General features: G+C 47.2%; 1 protein-coding gene across 2 annotated transcripts in view; it reads right to left on the reverse strand.

The window, feature by feature from the left end:
* CAPZB (capping actin protein of muscle Z-line subunit beta) overlaps positions 1–23,574 on the reverse strand; it is a 56,136-nt gene that overhangs the window by 2,337 nt on the left and 30,225 nt on the right. Inside the window, exons 4-9 of one of the 2 annotated variants that reach the window (XM_033079318.2) lie at positions 21,882–21,995; positions 9,856–9,997; positions 9,242–9,358; positions 2,716–2,781; positions 1,490–1,566; positions 316–428 (exon numbers count right to left, since the gene is read on the reverse strand). In XM_033079318.2, coding sequence (XP_032935209.1) covers positions 326–428; positions 1,490–1,566; positions 2,716–2,781; positions 9,242–9,358; positions 9,856–9,997; positions 21,882–21,995 — 619 coding nt within the window. In that variant the 3' untranslated portion in view covers positions 316–325. The remainder of the gene's footprint in view (positions 1–315; positions 429–1,489; positions 1,567–2,715; positions 2,782–9,241; positions 9,359–9,855; positions 9,998–21,881; positions 21,996–23,574) is intronic. The other variant, XM_033079319.2, reaches the window with a different exon arrangement.

A 23,574-nucleotide genomic window follows, 5' to 3' on the forward strand; every position in this document is an offset into this window, starting at 1 on the left:
CCAGATTCAATCTGGGGCTCTGGATTGAATCAGCCCAATCCCAACCACTCCAGGCACAGGACCAGTGCTCCTTTCCTGCTCCCAAGCCAGAGTGCAGAGTGGGGAATCCTGCCCCAGTTCCCCTGGGAGGTTTCCATGGGGGAGGAGGGAACATTTCAAACAAGAGCCACTTGAGAGGCTGCACTGAGGCAGAGCCCGGGGTGCTGGGCTGCGCTCCCTGCGGGATTAGGGGTTAGTTCTTCCCGGTACCATGCAGGGGCTGGGCTGGTCAGTCCTGGTTTAGTGCTGCTCACACCTCACAGGCAGCAAGGGTACCTGGATTGGTTTAGTTATCAGGCTGGATGTAGATCTGGCGCTGGGTCAACACTTGAGAAAGTTCCCTCTGCAACTGCTTATACTTTTGGTTGTCGGGAATAGCATCGATAGATCTACAGAGAGCAGTGGGAAACCAGGGAGCAAACAGGGAAAAGAACAGTCAGAAGAACTGGCTAACACAGAGCTGGGGCTCTGGGAACCACCAGGGAGGAGAAGGGGACACACAGGTGAGGAGGAGCAGGGAGAGGGCTGCAGGAGCCAGGAGCTCTGGGTGCTCCCATCAGGAGCTGCACACAGGGCCAGGACTCACACTGAGGAGCAGAGATTCAACCACAACAGCTCAAGGCAAGGTTCACAAGAGACTCTCTTACAGATTCCCTCTGATGTTAATAAAAACTTCCTGGCTAAACCCTGCTCAGCACAAAGGAAACTGAGGCTGTTCTGAGCTGGGCTTGGGGCAGAGCCCAGAGCAGCAGAACCCAGAACTGCTGAGTTCCTGCTGCTCCCCAATATTTAATCAGCACCATTATTCTCTCTTTTTCCACACCTCAGGGAAGAGCAGAGCATTTCTTTGTGCCCTTTGGTTATTTTACTTTACCACACTGTGCTGGGAGGTCTCTCTGTACTTTAAAATGATTTGGCATCAGTTCTGTACTTCCCTCTGTGAGCATGACAATTACCAGCTTGGGATTTCCATGTCCAATTCCTGTCCAGGAATGAGCAGGGGATGAAAAGTACAGCACAGTTTCCCTACAGAAAGGCCCAGGGAATTTAATCTCTTCTCATACACTGTATTTTGTCCAGTGGTGTTGAGAGAAAGAATTTAAAACAAAGTCTAAACACTGCAAACCACTCATGTCATGACTTAATTCTGGGACTATTTCTAAGGACAGTAGAAGGAAAAGACAGAATTGAAGTACAGCTTGCAGGACTGTGAAGAATAAAACTGATGAAAAAATGACAAATAATCTGAAAATACAAGTGTTAGTTGGGCTGTTTTGTACCTGCTGAGGGAACAAGGGATTAAAACATTGCTTCAGATTCCTGTAGAAGAATTCCCTGAACTCCACACAACAAATACTGTCCCAAAGCACAGGGAGGGGACAAAAAGCAGCTCAAGATTGGGGTGGCACTGCAGGGACTGAAGGGTCCCCACCCAGAGCAGCTCCCTTACCTCAGCCCATTAACGATGTCCTTTGTTTTTCCAAAATAAATCTCATTCAGTGTACTTCTGATTTTGTTTTCCATGTCCTGGAAAAGAAAGGACACAGCAGCTCTTCAGTCACCAGCTGTCTGCAGGGAGGGTGCAGCACCAGGGTCCCTCTGACAACAACTCCTGGAGCACTCCCAGCACTCAGATCCCACCAAAGCTCAGCCCCTGCTCCCATCCCAGCACTCAGATCCCACCAAAGCTCAGGGACTCAGCCCCTGCTCCCATCCCAGCACTCAGATCCCACCAAAGCTCAGGGACTCTGCTCCCCTCCCAGCCCTCAGGGCTCTGTTCCTGCTCTCCCCTCCCAGCCCATCCCTCCAGGCCAGGGGAGCTCAGTGCACCACGAGAGGGCAGCTTCTCCCCAGCTCTGCAGAGAAGGAAAATTCATCACCGACCTTCCCGTGCAGCTTCTTGGCACTGGACAGGCTCCAAGTGCCAAGTCAGAGCTTCAAGATAACCAAGAGTCCAGAGTTCTGTGCTCAGGGGTGACTTTCAATTTTTGACTTGTTCTTAAAAGCTGCATGACAGAGCTCTGAGAGAGATCTTGTAACAAAGCAGCTTTTTTTTCATTGCATTGCTTTCACTCAAGAAAAAAAACTTTAAAAAGGGATCAAAAAAGAACTAACTGCCTTTCTTTAATTTCCCAGTTCCCTAAAAATGCATCATAGTTGAGAATTTCCTCATTTCTTGGCTATAACAACCAAGGAAATCTGGAACACCTTCAGCCAGGACAGTGCAGTGAAACACAAAGTGATGCTGCACCTTCTGAGCAGCTGCACTGCTCTGGCTGAGCTTCCAGGACTGAGAGCTGCCACAAAACCCAACACCAATCCCAGCCCCAGGGGATTTCACAAACACCTGATACACACTGAACTTCAGTCCAAGGGACAGTGCTGTGTAGCAACCTGATTGAATTAATTCCTCCCCAAAAGTGGCTGCAAAAGCCAATATGGGGCTAGGAAGTTGTTAATCAGTGCTCAGGAATGGAACAGCCATTTTCCACTGCAGTGCTGAGCAGCAGACAAGGGGCAGAGGGGTGGCTTTGTACCCACAAACACCTGGAAGGGATGTGAGGAGAAGCACTGAGCCACCACACACCAACAGGAGCAACAACAGGAATGAGTGAGTTCTTTGTAAAGAAAAATGCACCAAAATTCAGAGGTCTGGGACCAAATCTGGGCACTCACCTCTACCAAGCGGCCGATATTGGCTATGTGTGGAGAGGAGTCACTCACAGTCTCATCCTTCTCCATCTGCAAAGGAAAGCACAGATCATCCATCACAGCAATCAGGGGACAGGGCAGTGTCCAGGAGGGCTGGGAGAGCTCCCCCAGTGTGCAGAAGGTGCTGAGAAGCTCCCAGCACTCGCCATGGGCACGTACTGGTATGTGGTGGAATAAAAACCAGGAATAAAAATAAACCCTGCTGCAGACAGGCCCCACAACCCAGCAGTCACTCTCTCCCCTCTGAGGAACAGCCAAGTGTCCTCTGCAGGAGAAATTCAGAGCTGGAACAACTCCAGAGTACAGTGAGAGCAATGCCCTCAGTGCAGGACCTGCACAGGACACAGGGCCCTGAACCAGCTGAGATCTTCTGTCCCAGCATCAAAACTGGGAGCTGGAACTGCAACACTTGATTTCCTCTGGCTGTGCCTCATGGAACATCCATCCCATGTCTGTGCTAAGGGAAAGTCCATCTTCCCCAGAGTTCTTGAGGTGAAAATTGTGGCCATGACACAGCCAAGCTGAACAATGAACATCAGAGCCAGGAACCTCAGCAAGGTTTGCTGAGACAGCACAAAAACAAAACAGAGAGAGAAATGGAGTGGGAAGAACAGTCTTCAAAGGGTTTTACTAATCCCACTGAATTCTCTTATCCATCTGTTCCTATCCCTCCCTCAGGGCAGAGTTTAAAAATCTGGGCCAGCTACAGGTTTCTTCTAATAAACCAAGTCTGTAACAGGCTTGGGGAAGCGTGTCATTTACTTGAAGCCCCCAAGGCAAAAGATAACCTGGAAGAGGGGGAGAAAGAGCAGCAGGACATTTCATTTTGCCTTTAGACTGTTTACATGGAATGGAGAGGCTGCCTGGAGAAGGGATCCAGCTGCAGAGCAGGGACAATGCAAACCTGAACTACACAAACACACATCCACACGTTCTGGGGAGCTGGGAGCCATCAGCACATTGCCCAAATCTGGGGCAGCCAGTGGGGCAGTTCCTGCCACAGGCTCCCTGCTCTGCCTCCTCCACACCTGGACAGGCCCAGCTCTATGGTTAAGAAGCAGAATCTGAAAATAGAATTATTTAAAAAAAAAAAAAAAAGTATATTATTACATCTCCATAAAAAACTGCTGCCAGAAGGAAAACATTTTTATGTGCTCTGGAAGGCCAGATGTTACAAGAGGCTGTTTAATGGAGTGCAGAGTCAGGATCAGCCATGTCCTACAAACAGTTGGGTTTTGTTGAGTTGTTGGGGTTTTTAAAGGTTCCTTCCTGTGGCTGGCCCTGCACAGGCTCGAGCAGCAGGACTTTTGCTGCTTAAATAAAGGCACAGATTTGCTTTGAGGGGAAATTCCCTCTACAGGCTGATGTTAAGGAGCAGCTCATCTTCCCTGTGTCACTGCCCACCTGCCTGCTGGGCTCAGCCAAAGCCCAGGGTGAGCCCAGTCCAGCCCAGTCCCAGCCCAGTCCCAGCTCTCCTGCAGCAGACCCATCTGCTCTGAGTGTGACTCACAGGGACTCTCACTGCTCTGGGACATCTCCAGGGCTGCCTGGTCACTTTGGATGTTTCCTGCATGGAATAAAGCAGCTGTCTGGGCTCTCTGTAAACATTATTTGGAGGAATCATATAAAGAGGGACATTTAAGCAGGATAAACACATTTTTTTATCATGAAAGTGTCTGAAAATGCCAACAAAGGTAGAAGGGAACTCATCCTCCATTTTGCTCCGAAAAGCCAACAACACCCACAGCTGCTCTGGCCACAGAGCAAAGTGAAAATCCCTTTAATGAAACACAAACAGCAATGTGTGCCAAGGGCTCCCAAAGCCACAGGCAGTGGGCAGCCTGAAGGCTCCAGGTGGAAAATATGTGGAATTATTTGGATATCAGTAAGGCAAAATTTGGCCTGCCTCTCCAGCATTTATTTCAAACTCTAACCAATAAATGGAGGCTGTGATCTCTGCAGGGCTTGCAGCATTGCAGGAATCAGCTGAGAACTGACCCCATCCCTTCCCAGTTCTGCTCTCACCACTGTAACCAAACACATCCCATTTCCTCTGCCAAACTGTGCAGCCAAAACCATGGGCAAACCTGGGGATGCTACAGGACCTCTACCTGCCTCACCTTCACTCCTCCCCTGTTCTAAACTACTGCAGAACTGAGCCTCTGTGCAATCCATACAGGAGCCCAAAGCCCATCCCACTCCACTCCTGCCTTGAGCAGGGACACCTCCCACTGTCCCAGGCTGCTCCAAGCCCTCTCCAGCCTGGCCTTGGACACTGCCAGGGATCCAGGAGCAGCCTGAGAGGTGCCAAGGCCTCCCCACGCTCATGCTGGAAAAGTGAGACAGAAATAATTCCCTGCACAGCCCCTGTCAGCACATCCCTGCTATCCCCTGCACCCAAACATGCCCAGCTGGTGATTACAGAGACTCCAGGACACTGAGGGGGAGCTCCAGCATCACAAGAAGATCCCACTGGTGGAAAACCAAAGTTACAACATCTGGAAGTTGGTGGGCTGGGCCTTTCCATGAAAGCTGCCCTTGATGGAAATGGATGAGTCCCCTAATTGCTGAGCACAGGGATTTCCCTGTGATGATAAATGGCAGAATGGCTCTGCTGGGGTTGCACTGAGCAGCAGCAGATCCAGGGCAGCTCTTCCTGCAGGCAGGGATTGCTCTGTTTGCACAGTCCAGCCTTCATCCAGCTCTGCCCTCACCAGAATGTGTTCCAAGTTCAAAAATCAACGTCTGTGCTACTTGAATCCCAAATCTCAGGCCTCACTTCCCTGTGACTTTACATCCTCCCCTTCCCACATCTCCAAATGTAAATAAACTATAGGTTTGGAGCCAACTTCTTTCTCAGCAAACTCACTTCCTCAGGCTCAGGAAGCACACACAGGTTCTTTGTGCACCAGGACATCTCAGGAAGGCACCTGCTCTGTGCCTGCAAGGAGGGGCTGCAGGAGCCCATCTAGCAAAGTGCAGTGCTGACTGTGTGCCAGGAAAGGGGAAGCCTTTACATCTCCTTTGCACCAAGTGAAACAGGATCACACAGCTGCTCTTACCTTAAATAAAAGTGCAGCCTAATGAAACCTCCAAACTCAGCCAAAGCCGCTCGGAGCCGCGGAGAGCGACACAAGCGATTCCAAAGTACACAGAGGGGACAGGACCCCAAAATGTGCCAGGGAAATCATCTGCCAAACATCTGCCTTCAATCAGGAGGGGTGGGAGGTACCTGCACTCCCCAGAGAACGTGCTAGGTAATTGAAAAGCTGCTGGCACATTTCATTTCCCTGCAAGTCCTGCTCCCTGCATTCTCTCTGGCTGAATTTCTGTAGAACGATGTTTATTCCTAAAAATTCCAGCCAAAGCCCCCTGGGCAAAGCAGAGTCACTGCCACACAGAGGCACTGCTGCAGCCAGCACCTCATGAAGTTCCAGTGTGAAGATGTCACTTCAGCTTGAACTCTCCCTGAGTTGTTCAGGCCAGAATTCCAATCCATGGAACCGGCTAAGAATTGATGTCACCCTCTCAAGGTAAGGTAACACATGTAGATACATAAAGTGATTATGCATACAGATAAATTCCATAAAGAAGTGGATATGACAACACACAGGGGTTTGTGTTGCACAATACTGTGTGTGTACAAACACCCATTCCTCTACTGGATCAGGACAGAATCTGAAATTCTGTAACTGATAAACCAAAAGTCTGAAATTCCAAAATCCACCAGGTAAAGTAAATTAAAGCTACACCAAGGGGTGTTTTCAACTTCCCAAACAGGCTGAATCCTGTCTGTCTCCCCCTTTCCTTATTCTGTCCCCTCACAAATGTAGTATGTTTCTTTCTTCCTAGAAACAGAGACAACTCATATTGTAGCAGATGAAAAACTGCACTGGGAGATCAAGGAAAAGTAGTTCAAGGCACTGGAAGAGAGATGTCAACTCCCAGAATATGAAATAAAACAGACACAGGCCAGGGATGTGACCCCAGAAAGGACATGTGGTCCCAAGGCAGCTGTAGGAACACTCCAGGAGAATGCCACAGTCCTGCAATGGTTTGGGTTGGAAGGATCAAAGCCCATCCAGTGCCATGGCAGTGACACCTTCCAGTGCCCCAGGCTGCTCCAGCCCCATCCAGCCTGGCCTTGGACACCCCCAGGGATGGGGAAGGCACAGCAACAAACACAGAGTCTTGAAGAGAGAGGAAAAAAATCCTTCTCAAAAATTCAGCTCAGCATTTAGGAACAGCCCAAGGGGGAACCTGGGGATATTCATGCAAGGCAGAATTTCCCCAAATGATCTTGACAAAGGCAGCAAATCCTGTTTGTGTCGGGTGCAGGGCAACAATCTCTCACCTCCAGGGAGTGACTGCACAGAGCAGTTATTTGCAGAGCCCTACTGCAGCTCCAAGCCCAGCTCCACACGTGGCACTCCCTGAGCTGTTCCTCTGGCCTGTCCTGGCCACCAGGTTCATCACTCCATCAGCACTCACAAAACAGCCCATTTGCAGCTCCGGGGCCAAACTGGTTTTGGAGGAATGGCTCTCACCAGACCTCCCCCTCCCAGCACTGAGAGGCTGCTCTGCCATCAGGTTGTGAGCCAGGGTATGACCAAGCTTGTGAACACTTCAAAAGCTTTCTCTCAAACACAAGGACATCTGCTGTTCTCATTTTAGCATCAAAGGTGGTCAAGTAGCTTAAATGCTGAGTTGATCAAAACTGTGTAAATTTGCCATCTACAAAGTTTTTTCAAAACATTACTGATACCTGTCAAGGTGAAACTGTACCATGCTGTTCAAGAGGCAACTCCTGGTGGCTCTGTTTGCTGCAGGCTGCATTAAGGGCTGATCAAAAAAGGAGAAGTAAAACTTGCAGAGCTTGGGTGATGTGGCAAACTGCACTTAGAGCAAAGTCCAAGCCTTGCACTCAGTTTAGTCCAGCTGGGGACAAGCAGCTCCTCCTCACACAGAACACACTGAGGCACTGCAGTTTCCTGCAGGATTCTGTGCCATCCCGAGCTGGAAGGTGCCCCCAGGCTCCCCTGCTCCTGCAGGAGCTGTGCAGCCTCACCCCAGCACTGCTCCTGATGCTGCAGCCAGGCCCTGGCTCCATGCAGCACATCTGAATCCAATGTTCTGCTGCTAAAACGATGACAGAAGCATGAATCTCCCACTGAAGCTCTGAGAGGGAAAGTCAAACCAAACAAGGCCCAGCAGCTCAGGCCAAGGTGTACTGAGGACACCCATTCTCCACAGCCCTTGTTTTCCTTGGCACAGCTGGAGCTGCAGAGGCCATGGCCAGAGTCAAGCCCTTGGCCTGCACTTCACAGCTCTTACAGGATTAGCAAGGCCTGGGATTAAATATTTGTCCGGGTCACCATAACTCGGGTGTAATTACTGCAAAAGGAGTCAGAAAAAAGGCTCAAAACTGCCTCCAGATGCTTTTTTCCTTCACTTGCTTTTCCATCAGCTTCTTCAATGTCAACAAAACAGAAAGAAAAATCACCCAGGCTGGGGCAAGCTGTGCAAGACTAACCCAGTTTCAGTCCCAGACCCTCCTTGCCTTCACCTGGCTCAAACCTGTAGAAAACCATGAGGTTTTTAACAGAGTCTGCATTGTCCTTTGTATGGAAAGGCCCAGTCTGCCCTGGGAAGGCTCATAAAGGAGTTTCAGCTGCTGCCAATCTCTCCAGTCACTCATGACCTTACAATGTGCCTCCTGTCCTGCAGAGTTTATTACTCTGCTCCAGTCACTGCCTTCCACAGCCCAAAGCAAGCCCAGCCCATCAGGAGCCCTGGGCAGGTGCTGGGGCAGGAGCAGCCTTATCCAGGGAAGTGCAGCTGAGCAGATCCTGCCTGCCAGGGATGCAGCACTGCTGAGATCCCCAGCCTGGGCAAACCAGCTCTCAGGAGGCAGCCAAGGTCATTAATGCTGGCACAAAACCCCCAAATGTTTAGGACAGATTTATCTTTTCAGGAGATTTTTAAAAATCAGTGTCCTGGTACTGCAGGAAGAAAACAGTAAAGGAAGAAGTTTTGAATTGATGTCCTTCAAAAATCTTACCATCAGTGCAAAACACAGGTTTGTTCTCAGTGATTTAGCTGGCTTTTAGAAGAGAGATGTAAGAAAAGAAGTCATCCTGTATTTCTATAACCCTATTGAAATCTTCCAGTGAGAAAGTGAACAACTCTTACAGATAAAAATATCTGCAACACTCATGGAAAAATAAGAATTCAGGAATACCTGAATTAACTGAGCCTTACAAGCAAGTCTAAACTCCTGCTGAATATTGTGTATTTTTAACTGCAAGCTCCAGTGTGTCAAGCACAGTCCAAGGGGCTTTCTGGTAATTACACACTGCTTTCACCATTTCTCTGGGCTGCAGAACAGCAGGAGAGATGTTTATACAACACCTCACAAAGCAAGGTGCTGTGCCTGACAGGGCTCTGGGTGTGCAGGAGGCAGGGGCAGCCCTGCAGGACTCAGCCATACCTGTCTGGTGAGGCTCCCCCCCAGGTTCATGGTACCAGAGCCGGTTTTGTTGGTCTGCAGCCACAGCATCACTGTGGAGGTCAGCTTGTAATGGGCAGTGCGGCCGCTGGACTTCTCCTGTGAGTGCAAGGGACAAAAAGGGACAGAGAGAGAAGGTTAAAATCCTCTCAAAGCCAAAGGGGGGCTGGCCTGGCAGACCCCACAGCAACCCCACTCATGCAGCACAGTCTCTTAAAGACAATTCTAGTGTGCACATTCCTCTAATTTTCTAAAGCAAATCTAGTCAGAGCAATTTACCCTCCTATTACCTTGTTTTTATTAGCTAATTAGTGATATTTATCTGCAGCTCTTTATGCTAAAAAACCCCCACATGTCAGGATCACATGCACAGAAAGTAACATACTTTCAATTCTTCTGAGATTCTTTTTGATTACAGCCCTGACTTATCTCTATCCAAATTGCTTGGGGGCATTTTCAAAAATTAACAAGGGAAAGAAGTTTACAGCCCTGACACAATATTGCATTGTTCAGTGGAACACCTGTGCTCCTTAATTGTCTGGAATTAAGCAGGTTTTGTTTTCACTTGGGTGTATCAGCTGCCCCAGAGGCTGTACCTGAACCTCCACCACGTGGATGGAATCCCAGCATCCCTTAATCTTCTTTGATCCATCTCCAGCTTTCTTAATGAGGATCACCCCGGCAAAGCCATGATCCAGATCCCAGAGGTAGACAGAGGAGACTCCACCTTCAAAATACCTGCAGGATGCAACCCAAAGGCAAGTTAAAAGCAAGCAGGACCCAAGCCAGAGTCAGATATCAATAATAATAATCTTAAATGAGCAGAATTTCTAAGTCCCAATACAGATTTTTTTTTTCTTTCAAGACAGCACACTCTCACACACCCAGAAACACAGCAGCTCAAATCACTTCATAATGCAGAGACTTTAATTACAAAACAACTGCACATTTCTCTGAAGGAGAATAAAGGTCTGGTGAGAACCAGAGCTATTTACAAATTTCTACAGGACTTGAGCAAACAATTCCTCTGATTCCAATTACCTACAACAGCTGGTAAAAGCATGAGCTACCAAGTGGGCTGAGAGTAAGGCTTTATTTTACTATTTGGTCTTTTTTTCCCCCTCTTTTCCCTTGCTATTGGACAAGTCTGGAAGTTCTTTACAGCAAAGTTCACTAATTAAGACAAAAGGGAGCAAGTAAGTAACTTCATGTTGCTGCCTCAAAAATCTGGGTGAAGCTGACACTGATTTACTGCAAAGGGAGCTGAACTGAAACCAAGATCTCAGAAATGTAGAGACACTGTTGAGGTTTTATTATTCCAGCATCAGATATGGAAAACAAGAGAAAATAAGCCAGACTGCCTCAATCTCAGGTGTCTTTTGCTGAAAACACACTCAGAAAAGAAACACAGCAATGGGATCTGTAGAGCCCACTCCCTCTGATGACACTGGTGCAGATGGAAAATTCATTATTTTACAAAATAATGGTGAACAACCCAACACTGTTGGTAGAAAGATGCACAAGGAGTAATTCTGTCTTCTAGAAAACTGGAATTGCAACCCACAGCATTTTACCCTTTCCATTCTCAAGTAGCAAAGCCATAAGGAGGAAGGAAAAGGGAATAATAAACACTGGTTCATGGCACACAACTCTCACATCTCAGGGGTGACCATGGCACACAAGGACCATGTGAAAGGAGGAGAGGAAACACAGGCTGCAGGAGGGCAAAATCTCATCACCCAAAGACAGGAGGAGCTGCCAGCTCCAGGCACATGAACCTGCTCTGGTTCTGCTCTGACTGACACACACCTGGAGTGATCCCTCCTTCCTCTTCTGCAAGACAGGAGATCATCCCTCATGGCCAGCATGACAAAGTTATCAAACCTTCCCACCTCTGTGCTCCCCTCCTTTCTAACCAGGGGCATTCCAGTTGTGAATGGTGCTCAAAGTCAATTTACTGCCATTTGGACTTCATGGATTACCTCAAACATTGTGAATTAAAGTATGCTGAACCCCCCCCACTTGCCAACAGTCAGGAGAAAAGACACTGGGAGTGAATGTCAGTGACACTTTCAACACTTCCAGCACATTCTCTGCACTCACAGTTCAGCTCAAGATGTTGTTTAAAGAGAGCAGAGTCACCAAAGAGCCCCAACTCCCTTTAACCACAGACATCCAAGCCTTTACCCAAAGCAATGCTGACCTCAGGAGGGGTAAACAATTTCCTATTAACTCACCACAGCCTTTTATTTTTTATGGGTGGCTCTGCCTCTCCTCACCAAGCCCAGCCTGGGTAATTCAGAACCCACTGTCCTGTCCTTGCCAGTCACTGAGAACACAGCACTGAAAAAGCAAAGCCCAGCCCTGCTAAAGCCAGGCTTCCAGCAGGCAACTTCAACCTAACAAACCAACAAAAATCTTTTTATATCCCCTGGGGAATTCACAAATGGATTTTGGTTAATGCAGTTAATGGGAATTCCAGTCCTGCAGTGAACCTCAGCTCCAACCCAAGTGACCCTTCCTTCGGCAGGGGGAATCAAAGGCCAGAGAGAAGCAGCCATTGTCCCTTCTCAGACTGCTTTAAAAATATATGTAATATATTCTTTTTCATATACAGAATCAGTGAATTCACTCAAAATGAACTGGCAGTCACTGAGAACATTACAGTGTGCACAGACAGTTTCCCCATTACCCACTTTACGACCTTGCTACGAGCATGAAACATTAATTAAGAGAGGGACCGAAACAAGGTTTTGGGAAATTTATTCTTACCTACTGTACTTTGATCCTAATGACATGAAACAGGAAAAAAATAATTTTTATGTGGTTCACCTTTATGAGATTTTACATAAAGGCTTTTGTGGGTATTTTAAGAATGTGCTAAAATGTTGTCTGAAACCACATAAAACCATGTGAAGAACCTCCCGCCAGAACCAACAGCGCACACATGGAAACGCTTTAACTGCCTTTGGAGATCTAATGAATCAAATCTAGTATTAATATTGTTTTAAATACCCAACATGCTATTTCAATAAAGCTGCTTTGCCATAGCCAGGCCCAGGATCTGGAGATTGGAACAACAATGCCAGCGACTGAATCCAAGGCACGCCAGGATTTACATTCTCCAAAGGCTCCTCTGTGCTCCAGCACTGCAGAACTGCTCCAAAATCCCTCCTTCATGGGGAGCAAATACACAGCACTGATCACTACACTGCATTTCACCTTCACGTTGCACTGAAGTGGGATAAAGTCACAGTTGGAGAGGGGAACATTCCTGTTTGGGCTTTTTTAAGAAAAGTGAAGAGGTGCCACAGGCTAATTGGTCCATAATAGAAAAGGGGATGACAGATTGGGAGGAATTTAAATTGACATTCATGGGCTTGGATTTGCTGCAGGAGGGCTGGGCTTCCTCCAAGAAATCCCTTCAAGGACTGAAATGCAGCACATACTAAAATCCAAGCAGGAGAGGAATCAGTTTGGAAAAGGCTCCAGGAAGGTAAAAACTGGGATCTTCTCTGTCAAAGAAATGGATGGGCAAGGCAGAGCCCAGGCCCAGAGTCACAAGCAGCACAGCACTAAAGCTCCACATCCAACATCTCTTTCCTTGGTGGCCTGTTCTGGATGTCCCTGGCCCTGATCCTCCTGCACAGCCATGGCTGGAGAAGGCCATGTCCTCTTTGGAAGCTGCAGTCACAGAATCCTTGAGGCTGGAAAAGCCCTTTAAGGTCATCAAGCCCAAGTATCAGCCCAGCACCACCACACTCAGCACTGACCCACATCCCCAAGTGCTACACCCACAGGTTTTCTGAACACTTCCAGGGGTGGTGACACCACCACTGCCCTGGACATGCTGTTTCAATGCTTTACAACCTTTTCCCTGAGATTTTTTCCTAATGTCCAACTGAAGCTCCCCTGGTACAACCTGGGAAGCCATTTCCTCTTGTCACCTGGGAGAAGAGACCAACCCCCACCTGGCTGCACCTGCCCTCCCCCAAAGCATCCAAGCAACCAGCAGATGCTTTTGGGATGTTCAGGAGGATTCAAGCAGGGGGAATTCCTGTTGTGGTACCTCAGAAACACCCCAAGGGACAAACCATTCCTAAAGGACAGCTTCAGAGCAAAGCAATCACTGCCTAAGGACCAATCAATCCAGAATGTTCCAATTAAGATCAATCAGGCTTTAGCTACAGACAAAACTTTGTTATAAAATAATGAAAATTTGTTTTATGGTTGTCATATCCCTCTATTAACAACAAAAATACTGCTAAATGATATCATAGTTCAGTTAGAAGGACTTTAAAAGATCAAGACCAAGTGACATCCCTGTCCTTGGAGAGGACAGCCAGTGTTCTATCTCTGGGAAAATAACTTTTTATAAGGCTGCCCAGGAAGGTGAATAAAAGGCATAAGGCCCAAAGTAATCATTCATTCTCTTTGCAGAATTCAGAACAGCAGTTCACTCAAAATCAATTAGAGTTTTAATGTCACGATCAAACACTGAATTTTTATATCCGTTACTCATCAACCACAGAACTCCTGGAAAAAGCTGTTTTATACAAAAAATGTCACACTTAAGACTGACCTACTTTACAAATGCAAGAATAAAAGCAAATATTTAAGCTAAGAATGATCCAAAGCTTTATGGAGTGTTTGAAGTTGAAGCGGGTGGAGACACAGGATGGAAACTTGTCTGAGGAGCCGGAGCTGTACCCATGAAATAGAGGCTGTGGCCAGAACAAAGGCAGAGCTTCAAGAGGGATGTGATAGGGGAGGAAATCCCCCAGCTTCCAGCACAGCCCTCAAGAAAGGAGGGCAGATTAATCACTTTGTTCTACCACTGAAGGACAGCTCAGAAAAGGGCCTGGGACCCTCCTGATAACGTTCTGCTCCTCCAAGCCTCACCCACAGATCCTGCATGCTCTGTGGAGAAAATGACCTTCCACCAGAGCAGTAAAAGCAATTTCAGCTACACCTCTGAACCAAATCACTCATCCATAAAAACATTTGTGCATTTTCCAGTAAGTAGCTGAGAGCCAGAGACTAAAAGTCTGTGGCTTATGGCTCTCCCAACCCGCTGATGCCAAAGCACCAACACCTGGAACCTCAAGCTGGCTCTGCAAACCTTCCAAAGGCCTGCACAGGGTTTCAAACTGGCTAATTTAAAGCAGAAAAATACATTTTCTTTTATTCCCTAAAGGTCACATAGTTATTTCTTCCAGCTACAGAAGTTCAGCACAGAAAGGGAAATGTCTCCAGCTATTTACATCAACAGACTTCCAAGAAAAGTGGCATTTAAAACCTTACCCCAAAGGAAAATACCGAGCATTCAGCTACACATGTTTTTACAAGAGTGACAATGACTGCAGTCACAGCGTGAGCAGCTGTGTCTCACAGCAACCCAAAACATTTCCTAAATGCCAAGGTGAGGGAGCACATTCCAGCTCTCCTGGGAACAGGAGACTGCAGTGACAAGTGACTCCTTCCCTGTCACCTCCAACCAGCACAGCAATCACAACAGAAATATGAAGGAAGTGGCAAATTTGAGCAACCCACCTTCCAGCAAACCCAAAGCATTGCTCAGGTGTTGAACAAATCCCCTGCAATGTCACACCCCAAGGAGAAGGAATGAATTCTTCTGGAGAATAGCTGTCCCTAAATAATTGTTGCCTCCATGCAGTGTTGAGTGACGAGGCTCAGGAGCCTGTTCTTTAATGAAAGGACAGGCTGGTACCAGGCACCAGCAGGATGTGACACTTCTGGGAGTCCACATGATTTACAGCTCCTCCCTCCTTCCCTGGCCCCAGGATCACAACTTCCACCATCTCACCCAGAGATTTCAAATGAAGAAAGTAAAATGTCTGTGCACAGCCCAGGGGTTTTGCACCCCACTTGATGAACTCAGCCCAAATTATGCTTGGGGGCTCTGTACAGGTATTTTACAGGAATTCTTTCCAGCATACACAGGTGCAAAAATCCCTGGAGCAAACATACCAATCCAGTTAGGTATGTGTAACTTCAATGCCAGTTGTACTTAAAAGCACACATCTGGAGCATGGTGGGATGACTCAAACTGCTCAGCAGAGCTGTGAAGTGCAGGAACTCTGCAAGGAAGGAAAACAGTATCCAAACAATGGGATCCCGAAGGCCAAAAAGTCTCCCAGAACCTCCCAGTTTGTGCTTTCTAGCACCTTGCATTATTTAATGAAAAGTCTACTGCTCACATTTTCCTTATCCCATTGCTCCTGGCAGATGGGAATTAATGACCAAATCCCTCTGGAGAAGTCACCTGGAAAGAGTTCCATCTAATGAGCCACCTAATGAGCAAGGGGTGATTAGGAACAAGGACAGGGGGTCACTCTGGAACATGTCCTAACAAGGAACTGCTTCATTAACACCAGGAAGCTTCCAGTGCTTCCAAACCCTTCTCCTGGGGCCATCCTCGAGCAGCAGACACTGCTTCAGCCACCCCCAGTCTGTCACACTGCAGGCTCTGCCAGCTGAAATCCAAACGTGGATAGGAGGGGAAGAAACAGCAGAAATCTTGTGTTGTGGTTTAAGTTTGCCAAAATCTTTGGAAGCTGCAGATTTCACATGACATCAGTTCTCTAACAGAAGAATTCTGTATTGGATCTGCCACGAGAAGGCTGCTGTTGTTTAAGTTACTCTGTCCTCAAATTCCATCATTAAAACACTGTAAAACATTTGTACATGAGGTAAACTTCTGTCCATAGAGCACAAAGTATTTTCAGAGACAACTAGTTCCAAAACCCCAGATCACTAAACTGACAATTTAAAATTTCATCTCACTTTTCAATGTAAGTAATTTCTTCCTAGGGATTTAAAGCCTTCAGAGAGCAGTGTTTGAGGACAGTGCTGCATCATCAATGCTGACCTCCTAATCCAAGTGTTCAGTTTTTATGTAATTACAGAGAACCGTGGGAACCCAAGGGAAAATCTCCTCCTCCACCCAAATCTCCGATTCACAAGATAAGAATGCAGTGTGTGCAGAGCTGCTCCAAAATGGAACTCCCAAAGAAAAAAAACCCAACAGATTAAAAGCAACTGATTTAATTTTCCAGCATGCCAGTACATTTAATTTCCCTCTGCTCTAAGAAGATTCCCTAATTTGTGGGATATTTATCAACAACTTCTATATTAATTCTGCTGTGAGTGCCCATGGGCATGCTGAGGAGGGGATCCCTCCTGCTCTGTTTTCTACATCCAAATCATCTCCTTGGGAAAACAGCATGGCTGCAATTGTAAAAGCACACAGACATGAAAGCAGAGAAAGTCTTGGTGGTTTAGACCTGTCTTAGGAGACTTCATCTCACCCTTATTAGCCTGACCTGAGGCAAGGATGTGCTGGTGCCACAACCTTGGTGTCACACCCCAGCGTGCAGAGGGACACAGGGGCAGTTTCCTTAGTGCTGGGATGCACAACAAACCCATCTGGATTCAATCTGCAGGGTCCTGGCTGAGCAAGCCCCAGGAACTCCCATGCCCAGGAGAAAGGCAGCACAAAGGGCTGCAGCAGTAATGAGGAACAGGGAGCTGATGGCAATAAAGTCACTTCAAAGCCTTCCAGGGGCTTCCAGTTCAGGCAGAGCAGGTTTGCATCTGAACACAGGCACAGGGCTCATAAAGGGCTCACAGCTGCCAAAGCCCTGGGTGAGCTCCAACCCCATCCAACCCAGCCTCGGACACTCCCAGGGGTTGGGCACCCACAGCTTCTCTGGGCCAGGGCAGGCTGAGCTGAAAGCAACCCCCTGGGGTCACACCTCTTAAATCTGTTCTTTACTTGGTGGAACTGGGGCTGCTCCTGCACAAAGTACAGCAAAGTTGGTCAAACAGATGAATGCAGCAGTGCTACAAACCCTGTGACAAGTGCAAAGTATTTTGTGAGTTGGCCTGAACTCCACTGTCAGGGAAGGAGAACTCAGATGGCACCACAGCAGATCTCAGATCTCAGAACAGTTACAGCCCAAGGGCAGCACTAATAGAGGTTTCCATTTATTCTTAGCAGGACAAGTGGACTGAGGGATTGTCAGAGGCTGTTCAAGAACACAATCCAAAATAAACTAGGAAGAAGGGTAAAAACAGCTAAAGTTAAACTATCCAGCAGTTCATGGGACATCTGAACATACTTGGTACAGATGATGGCACAGGTCAGCCACAATGAGCCATCCCTGAAGCTCAGCAAAGCCAGGCTATTCCACAAGATTAAACAGAGTAATAAAAATAAAAAATACAGTCAGCCCTGAGCACTCTAAAAATGAAAGGGCAAACTCATCTCCTGGACTTCACTGCTGTAGCTGCCCAAACTCTGGCCAAAGGCTCCTCAGTGCACACACTGCTGAGGGACATGCCCAGGGAACTGCTCCTCCAGGGCAGAGAGGGGCAGGGGGTGCTCAAAGAACACCTGTGTTCTACCCCAGCACAGGAACATCCAGCTGCAAAGAGCAGGGGCCTGGGGTGCCACCCTCAGCACTGCCAGCACTATCCAAAACTGCAATAACTATTCTGGACCAGATTCCAATCAAAATTCAATAATAAAAGGATTACACACAACAAAGACGTTTCAGAGGTCAATCCTCTCCCAGACCTCCTCCCACTCCTACCAAATTCCTGGTCCAGAGCTCTAATATAACAAACTGAAAATGGATCAACATCAAAACACAGACAGAAGCAGAAGTTCAAAAGGTTTCATTGCTTCCTCTGTTGAGGAAACTCAAAATCTTAATCAATACAAACATTTTCAGCAGCAGAATGATTAAGATGATGTTTTATCTTTTTTTAAAGCTGCTAAAAATCAAAAGCACCAATAAATCCAATTTAAGCCATGGAAAAAAAGGAGGAATAGCTTTCTCAATGTATGTCAGTCACTAAACCATTCCAAAGTTGCCAAAACTCATCTTATTTGCAGACAGATCAGCAGCATCCTTCCCAGGGGAGGTCTATTTAATCATTTCAGAAATTGTTTCTTGCAGACAACAAAGAGCCATTAGATTGCTTAATTAAAGCCTTGATTATCTCCAACCCAAAACAAGGGAAGGCAGAATCTAAAATAGGGAGATTTAACCAGCTGCCCTGGTCCTCATTACGCTTTGATTTCAATCAAGCACACACACGTCAAGCAAAGGGCAATAAATTACAACCATGTGTTGGGAGAAATTATCTTCACCATATTGGAAGTGGAAAGGCAAGGCTCTAACTGAGTGGTGTAAGACATTAGAGTTCCATCTGGGAATAATAACCCACTGAACACAAACATACCAGGGCATTAGCTGCAGGCACTGCTGGAGTCCAACCTGGCAGCAGGAGATGGAAGTGAACAGTTGTTTTTTGGTAAAGTGACATGGATTTGGGTAAAACAGATAACCAAGAAATATGCTTGTTGTTTAACACAGAGGGAACTAAAACCTGGTGTAATTCCTCTTTAACCCAAATGTGTCCAGAAAGAAAAGGTAGGAAACTCCAGAGATACTGAAGGTAGTTTGCACTAAACAGACACTGAAGGCCAATTCAGCACTGCTTCACAGGTACTGAAGGTTCAGCAGGATTGTTCTTCTCCAGCAATATTAAAAGAACTCCCCAAAGTTCTTTTCACATTACAGTCTCGGTGGGGACAGTCTCTTTTGGGGACAAAATTGAATTTTAAGATCCCTAGCAAGCAAAGCTGACTGGATTATTCCACACAAACTGTTAACAAATCCCTAAGAGGCTGTTTCTCTCAAAACACCCACAGCAGCAGGTGCCAGCCCCTTGGGAAATGGCAAATACAATGCAGTGACTCACTGAACGTAGGTGGAGACTTACCCCACCTGATGAAAAGAGAAATCTAAAAAGGAAAGGTGTGTGGGCCAAATGGGACTGACACAAAGGAAAACTGAAGCAATGTGAAGTGCTGCAAGAGGCCTGAGATGAATTCTGTGAGATAGGAGCACTTTGTGTGTGAGAGGTAAAATGGGAGCTGATCCAAGGGAGGTTTGGAGCACATGTGGAGAGCAGAGTGGGATGGAGATGCTCTCTGAAGTAGCTGTTTATCTAGAGATGCTGCAGTGCCCAGCATGCCCTGGCACAGGCTGCCCAGAGAAGCTGTGGCTGCCCCTGGGTCCCTGGAAGTGGCCAAGGCCAGGTTGGACAGGACTTGGAGCAACCTGGGAAATAGAAGCTGTCCAGCAAGGCTGGACACAAAGCCATTACCTTCTCTGAAAAGCCCAGCAGAAACTCACATTACAGGAATTAAATGCCTGAACAGCCCAGGAAATTCAGCTGGGATCTGCTGTTCCCTGTGAGTGCTGTGATCACTTCTGTATTCACTGTTACCTCTGTTCCATAAAACAGCAGCTGTGGTTACAGAGCTCAGAAACACCCTCTGCCCCACAGAGGGACAGAACAGCCTCTTAAGGGACTGCTGGTGAGGAGCTGATGTGTCAGATTTGAGGCTTCTCCCTCAGCACCATTTTCATCCTCTTCATCTGCAGCCACTGCACTTCAACTGCTATTTTTTAAGAGAGAATTTGTAATGTGAAATATCAATTAGCCTGGTGTCCCCTGTGAAGGATCTGTGTGGGCAGGCAACTCCACCAGAGTGAACAGAAACCATGAAAGCCTCTGCAGGTCAGCTCAAAATGCAGATTTTCTGCACACTGCCCATCTCCAGGAGCTGCCAGAGCAGCAGGGCAGGGACACCTCCACTGACTGTCCTGCACTCCCAGGGTCAGCTCCCAGCCCCAGCAGCCATGGAAGGGACATCCCTGTCCTGCCATCCCCTGAGGCACTGCTGCAGTCATTCCCAAACTGAATGTTGGCAAGCACTGAGAGAAATCACCACTTCTGAATTTCCACTCTCTGATCTCCAAGTAAAAATTAAGCTTTTGCTGTCAAAACACAAAAATCCAATTGTCTTATTGAGGAAACTGCAAAGTCCAACTGCAAGACCAAAATCCCATTTCTCTCCACATCTCTGTTGGAGCTAAAGTACAAATCCTGATTTTAAGCACGATGAATCCTTCAGACACTGAGGTTAAGTTTCCTTAACTTTGCAAATTCTTTCCACAAATGCCACATTTTTGTTAATGCTGCTCAGCCAAACACAAGCCATCCATGTCCTCTTTTCCTCCTCCACTTTTGGGATCACAACAGGCACTGAAGTGTTCTGTCCTGGCACCTGTGCTCATGGTCTGACCTGTCAACATGATTGTGATCCCTCTGGATCCCCTCTGACCACTCCTGCACTGACAAACAGAAATACAGAATTTGGAACAACCTCACCTCTTCCTTCCTCACAATACATGAGGATTGCTATATAAAGTACTGCTGTGCCCCATGCTGAGCAGTGCTCAGCAGATTCACCTCAGTGAGAGAAACCTGCCCTGAGCTTTCCTTCTAGCAAATTCAAGCTGTTTAAAGAAGTTATTTTATCTTGCCATGACTTCATGGTCATCTGAGCACAGAGGGATTTAAAAAGACAACCTTGGTTCCATAAACCTCCTCATTTTTGTCCCAGGGTATCAAAAATCTTATTGGTCCTGCTCTCTTCTACCCTGGGGAGTAACTGCAAACTTGGCTTTGCTGAATATGCAAAATTCCTTTCTTCCAGTCAGTTCAGATACCAATAACAAGTGTTACTTGCAAGAGAAGTTGGAGAGCTATGAAAACAATGCATGAAAAGAAGGAAAAATTTGATACCTGTAACAGAAGTGTGACACTTAACACATTTGGAAGGCTACATTTACACTGAACCACAGAACCCAGCAAGAAAAGTTCCTTGTAATGTGCTTCTCTCAGCACTGTAACACGATGAACCACACCTGGGGCTGTGTTTTATCTCCCTGTCAGGTCACATGAAGCAGCAATGAAGTTTGTTCACCTTTTTCACGGTCTTTAGGCACCTCCCTAAGAAAGTGTCCCAGTAAAGGACACACTGATTCATTTTGCTTTGCAGCACTCACTTGCTGTGTAGTTTTAGCATCACTTTCCCCCCCTGCACTGCTTAGGAGACCAGAGAGTACAGAGCCCACAGCCGAACCTGATCACATCCCAAGGATTTGAAGTAAGTGCAGTGCAGGACCAGTACAGCCCCAATTTACAGAAAAATTCTTCAACTGATAACTCAGACAGCTTCCTATTTCTTCTTTAAAAAAGCCACTGCCTAATCTACACATATGTCACATGTGCTCTATTAATTCCTTTGTTTTACACCACTTTAATAAGACAGGGCCTTGAAGTGTAATTATTATTATCCTACAGCAGAAGTTCATTAATCCCTGTCCAACTGCTGCATTTCAGCATTCAGTGCCTGTCATTTTATTGGAAGATGTGAGAGTTGCTGCTGTACATGGAGATTTTTTAAGAGTACAGCCTTGAGGGGATGGAAAATGCAGATGGTTTAAGACTGAACTTAGAGATCAAAAAGAATCCAGGTCATGCCAGGACAGAGACAGCATCAATCTGTTCAAGGCGGAGGAAGGTGGGAAAGCACCTCAGCATCTGCCTGTGGCACCAGCTGACAGATTCAATCTGTCTGGCATCACCAAGCCCAGCACTGCCTCCCCACAATGCACACAGACAGACAGACAGACAAACAGACAGACAGCCTCTGAGGGTAGGACTGACATACAAGTCTCTGTACTGGTCGAAGGCATTGTTGGCTTCCACCTCCAGCTTGCGCAGGCGAGCCGAGGGCATGGCACCGTCCTCCAGGGGAGGGTCGTACTTGTTGCTCCACGGTGACCTGCCAGGGAGACAAGGACAGGGACAGTCACACAGGGGGACAAGGAAACAGGCAGTGACAAACAGCCTGGTCACAGCCCCCAGGGTGGCATTGTTGGGGTGTCTGAGTCAGGCCTGGATGGTCCCTGGGGGTCCAATCCAGCTCAGTGTATTCCATGGAAGGTTTCATATTGGTGGGTCCAATCCAGCTCAGGATATTCCATGGCTCTGGGAGGTTTCAAAGGTTTCATATTGGTGGGTCCAACCTCATCCAGAGATGCTGAGCTTCCAAAAAACCCAGAAGGTGCCCAGAGCAATGCACCTGTATGCATTGCACCCTACACACCCACTTCAAACACTGGCAAAAAGGGGACTCTCAAAACTCACCCTGGGGCTTCAGATTTGACTATATAAAAAAAAAAATCTCTTGGCTTTCAATCTGTTCCCTCTTATATATTCAACAACAAGGCTTCAGCTGTTGAACATTAAATATTTAAAATTGTTTTCATGCAAATACAAATCGATTGTGTGGTTTATTTGGGATCTGACAGTATTTGAGGCAAACACTGCTGGCTATGATTAAGGTCCCCATTTTCCTCCACTACTCTGCTTTGAAATAAACTCTACCTTTAGCATAACATTAGAAAACCCTTTGAACAGTTTGAAAGATTTAACCAGGTTTGTAAAGCTGCAGGTTTTACTACAATTTCTGCAGGTGTGGAAGAGATTTTTGTACTCTTAATGAAAGATTTGGTATTAAAAGATTAATGGAACCCTCTGCCCATCTGCTTGAGGCTTTTATAACTCCCATTCTGGAAAGCTGCATTTTGCTTTTCATTTCCCCTTGGAGTAACCAACTTACACATATCACTGCTGCCTTACAGAAAAGCACCTCCACCCTTTCTCTCCCTTTTTCCAACTCACTTTGCCCAGGTCCCAGTGCTGGCCACAGGGAAAGGCTTTTTCTCAGCAGCCCTTTGTCACTCATTTCTCAGAAAGGCAGGGGATGCTGACACTTCTTTGATGCAAAGTACAAAGCCCAGGCTCTGCTTTGCTCCCTTTACTCCTCCCAACCACACCTGACAGGAAAGGTGAGACCAGGGAAAGTGGAGTTGTTGTGTCACATCCACCCCAGTGATGTTATCAGGTCATGGTTCTCATCTAAGGGCTGTGGCCAGTGCTGGGACACCACAGGAAGGACATGGAGGAGCTGGAGCATGTCCAGGGAAGGGAAGGGAGCTGGGGAAGGGGCTGGAGCACCAGGAGCAGCTGAGGGAGCTGGAAAGGGGCTCAGCCTGGAGAAAAGGGGGATCAGGGGGGATCCTGTGGCTCTGCACAACTCCCTGACAGGAGGGGTCGGGCTCTGCTCCCAGGGAACAGGAGAGGGAATGGCCTCAGGCTGGGCCAGGGGAGGCTCAGGCTGGAGATCAGCAGGAATTTCCCCATGGAATGGTGCTCAGGAATAGGAAGGGGCTGCCCAGGAAGGTTTGGAGTACCCATCCCTGGAGGTGTCCCAGCAACACCTGGATGTGGTTGGGGACAAGGTGGGGATTGGTCAAGGCTGGACTCAACGGTCTTGGAGGGTTTTTCCAAGCTCAGTG

Source organism: Catharus ustulatus, chromosome 24 (assembly GCF_009819885.2).
Source record: "Catharus ustulatus isolate bCatUst1 chromosome 24, bCatUst1.pri.v2, whole genome shotgun sequence".
Taxonomy (NCBI): Eukaryota; Metazoa; Chordata; class Aves; order Passeriformes; family Turdidae; genus Catharus; species Catharus ustulatus.